Source organism: Nicotiana attenuata, chromosome 8, assembly GCF_001879085.1.
Source record: "Nicotiana attenuata strain UT chromosome 8, NIATTr2, whole genome shotgun sequence".
Lineage (NCBI taxonomy): Eukaryota > Viridiplantae > Streptophyta > Magnoliopsida > Solanales > Solanaceae > Nicotiana > Nicotiana attenuata.
In genome coordinates, this window is record NC_031996.1 from 12,109,557 (window position 1) to 12,113,951 (window position 4,395).

The 4,395-nt window shown below is 35.5% G+C and overlaps 1 protein-coding gene across 1 annotated transcript in view; it reads right to left on the reverse strand.

The window, feature by feature from the left end:
* The window catches only part of LOC109231493 (F-box/LRR-repeat protein At3g58900-like), a 3,367-nt gene extending 484 nt beyond the window's left edge, over nt 1-2,883 (reverse strand). Inside the window, exons 1-3 of the mRNA XM_019397152.1 lie at nt 2,457-2,883; nt 1,754-2,346; nt 1,468-1,659 (exon numbers count right to left, since the gene is read on the reverse strand). Of these exons, the coding sequence (XP_019252697.1) occupies nt 1,468-1,659; nt 1,754-2,346; nt 2,457-2,883 (1,212 nt within the window). The remainder of the gene's footprint in view (nt 1-1,467; nt 1,660-1,753; nt 2,347-2,456) is intronic.

Here is a 4,395-nt window from a genome sequence, read left to right on the forward strand (position 1 = left end):
CCCCTACCCCCCCCCCCCCCACCACACACACACACACACCAAAACCCTGGGGCCCAAAGAAGAAAAAAGGAAACACTGACTGTGAGGGGAAGGGGAAACTTTATCCAAAGGTGTATCAAAACAATTTTAAGTTTGAGCAGATAACATGTGTATATGTCATGTATCGTGTAGAATATTTTTCCCTACTTTTCCATTATTATGTACTAAATGAAGTTGACCAAGCATGCAACAACAACAATTACTAGTACCCCTCAATCCAAGAAAGTTGCTACGACTATATGAATATTTGCTGACCATGCCGCTCCAATTAGTTCATCTTAGACCCATCATAATCATACACCTGATTGAATCCATGTGCATGAGATTTTTATCATGGAGTGGAGGCAATGAGATGACTATGAAACCACTATTAGCTTGGGAAAGAGTTTGCTATCCTAAATCAGCTGGAGGTTTTATTGTTATTGATATTTGCATCTGGAACAAGGCAGCAGTGAGTGAGTAAGCATTTCTGGTACCCGTGCAAGAAGAAGGATAGATTGTGGATTCACACCTACTATGTTAAAATCAAACAATTGTGGGAAATTAAGGCTTCTTCAATGGTGAGTACTAGAAGTTCTTTATATTTTCTACTGGCATATAAATCTTAGATAGGATTAAAAGACTCCTTAAAAAACATAAGACCTAATAAACGTACTATCGTGACTAAAATATAGTCCCAACTAATAGGTCGAGGACACAAAAGTTTAAGTTATCCAATACGATACATATTTTCCAGAAGTGTTTACACATCATCCAAGAACTCCTGACCCTTAACCAGTCAACAAAAAAAATATTTCTGCAAAAAAAGTTTATATAAACAACTTTAAGGGGCTATAAAGAAGTTTGTAACCTTGATAACCTTTATAATAGGCTTCAAAATGATTACTCCCTCCGTTTCATATTAAATGAGTTAGTTTGACTCGGCACGGAGTTTAAGAAAAAAGAAGACTTTTGAAACTCGTGGTCTTAAAAAGTTTAAGGGGTAAAAAGTTTGTGGGGCCATGGCATTTGCGTGGCTATAAAAGCTTCTCATTAAGGGTAAATAAAATGAAAGAATTTAAAGTTGAATTATTTCTAAATTTAGAAATGTGTCATTTGTTTTGGAACAGACTAAAAAGGAAAGTGCCTCATCTAATATGAAACGGAGGGAGTAGTTAGTAGGTGATTGGTTTTTGCTTATGGCAGGGTTCACTAACTATTACTTTTGGTTAATCTGCTAGTACTATTGGAGTCATGTTAGGTAAACAAAAAAAATCTAAACGAAGTATGAAGGCTTTGTCACTAAAACAAAGAATTAATGGCATGTAAAAAAATGAACTAATTGCAAGGAAATCATACATAAAGAATAAATGTGCAAGAAACATTAGTGACCACTAATTTTTTCTGTACATACTACAAATTTAGTGCCTTGAAAGAAAGACATATTACCTTGATCATGCTCTTTAAATCTCTAGTCTGGCCAAAAGATAGGGTGTCCAGTTGAGGAGACATCCAAAGCAAACTATCAACAACGTTCACAGCTGAAAAATTACACTGATTTCTAATTTTTATGTGCAAAATCTTAGTAGCATAAAGTGGAGGAAGCAAGTTTTCTCTCTTGTATTTTGGTATAACTATCTCCTGCACAAACAAAAAGAAGAATTATGAGAATTCCAGAACGTAACAACTTCTTCAAGAGGTGCAAGTAGACAATTTGTTGCACCTATATATATACCTTGTCATTCTCACAGCGCAGTACAATAGCCTTGTAATGATTAAAGTTACCAAGAGACTTGATGAGCTTAGTGTACCAGTGAGTGTCACGGGTTTGTGGGATCAAATTGAGATTAGCTTCCAACAGATGTGAAGCTTTCATTTTGAATGTGGGCAAGAGATGAGCAATATCTTTTCCATAATAAACATCAGATGAGAATCTTAATAAGTTGGGAGCATCCAGATCAACCTCAATCAGATTACTGCACTCGATTACTTGAAAATACTTGAGCCGGTCACTTGAAATCTTAATGATCTTCAACGACGAACAAGAAAATAAGTAACAGATTTCAAGATAGGGAAGATTGGAAAAAAGGTTGTCTAACCATTGGTCAGTGACAGCCACAGCAGTGAGGTTCAAATGCTTTATGGATTTGCAAGCAGTTATGTTAATTACATGTAGGTCCTCACAAAAGGAGCTAATTTCAAGGTCTTTAAGATTAGGTGCTGCAATATCAACCATCTTGAATTTAGGAGGGCAATATAGCAACTTTACCTTCCTTAGTTTAGGTAAAATTCCTGCAACTTGTAAACTGATTGGTCCATGAAATCCACCTAAAGACAAAACTTGAAATTCCTACAGCTTGCGCATACAGCTTGAAGTAATTGCTCGTCCAAATATGAGTACAAAATGTGTAACTCTCGCAAAGATGAAAACTTTATGCCATCAGAGGGTAGTTCAAGCTTAAATCCACGTAAACTAAGCACTTCTAAAGTTTGGGCAGCAAAAAGTGCGTTAGGCAAACTATAGTAAGAATTTCTGCCATTTAAAAACAACTCTTTGATATTACAGGCTGCAAGTATTTTAATCCAATTATCCACAGACTTTGACCATTTATATGGTAGTAAACCTAACTCGAGTCGTTGTATAAAGATCTTTTGCTTCTGCCGATTTGCCAGAATTTGACCCAAAACTTCTTCGGCCACAGGATATAAAAGATGATCAAAATGTAAGCAGGAGAGGGAAGTCCAAGCACTGTTCCAAGCCTTGGACAATATACTAGTTTTAGCAGCATCTTTAATATCAAGGAAAGACAGAATATAGTCCAAAATTGGCTGTGGCAGTTTGGAAATTTGATCTGTCCCTTTCATCTCTGCCAAATTATTTTCTATGATCTTGAACAAAAGGAACTATATACCTGAAACAGAATAAATAAAGAAGATACAATATTTATATGAGTGACATGCATCCTAAACCGAATAGTGAAAGGATTCACAAAGTTTAAAGAAAAAATCAAATTGTTAACGGATTGAACAAGTGTGAAAACCAAATTACCCACAAGAAAAAGGGAAAGAGAAAGAAAGACAAACCATATACAGAGACCGAACAACTCTGCTCCTTCTTACTAGGTTATACTGCTGTAATCTAACTCTAAGTAAGTCTCCGCCATTTTTTATAATTGACCCCCTTCTCTTCCTAAAGTTTTATATTGACCCACAAACTGGATTTTCCTTTGAGTAGCGAAATTCTTGCATGCGGATTTTTTTCCTATTGGACGAGGTAACGGAAAGGGTTAACAATGAGTTTTGAGATCTATTTTTGCATTAATCCGCATGAGTTATTTTAGTGCTATTTGTATATCATGTCCCATTATAATTTTGAATTCAAGAAGATGTTCTTTTCAGATTAAAAAAGACACATCTTTTACGTGTAAAAGTAAATTTTTCATGTGTAAAGAAACACGTAAGACGTAGGGTCATAAAACTAAAAACAAGTTTGTAAAGAGCCAAAAAACCAATATACACAGTTTTTTGTATTTTCTAATGTGATATTTTAATTATATTTTAAACAAGTGCTTTCCGCCATACAATAACACCTAGTGAAATCTTACAAGTTATATTTGAGGAGGACAGTGTATATGCAAACTTTATCCCTACTTTGTAAAGGTAGAAATATTATTTTCGATAGATCCTCGGCTCAAGGAAAGCATAATCCCATCAATTATTAAAAAAAAATACAGTAGTAAAAAAAACCATGAAAAAAGAAGCAATAACAATAGCAAGAAAAATAAGATAATCGAAACAAAAAAATAAGTAATAATAGAAAACTAAGAATAAGAAAATACGAGAGTAGTAGTAATTCTACAGGTATATGCAGAAGAAAAACGCGCGACTACCTACTAACTTACTGCCTTAATTCTCGACCTTCACACTTTCATGTCAAGGGTCATGTCCTTAGTAGGCAGAAGATGTGCCATGTCTTGCCTAATCACGTCTCACCAAAACCTTTTTGGCATACCTTTGCCTCTATTTAGACCCAATATTGCCAGACTCTTACACTTCCTCACTAAAGCATGTGCATCTCCTCTTTACATGTCCGAACCACCTCAACTTCACATAATGTCCCCCATAGAGGTCATTCCACCTTGTCCAGAATATCCTAATTCCTAATCATATCCTCCTAATATGCCCACACATTCATCTAAAAATTCTCATTTTCACTACTTTCATCTTCTGTACATGTGAGTTCTTCACTGGCCAACGCTCCGCCCCATACAACATAGTCGGTAGAACCACTACTCTATAAAACTTTAAATCTTGTTGACACATTCTTATCACACAAGACCCCCGATACGAGCTTCTAGTTTATCCACCTCACCTGGG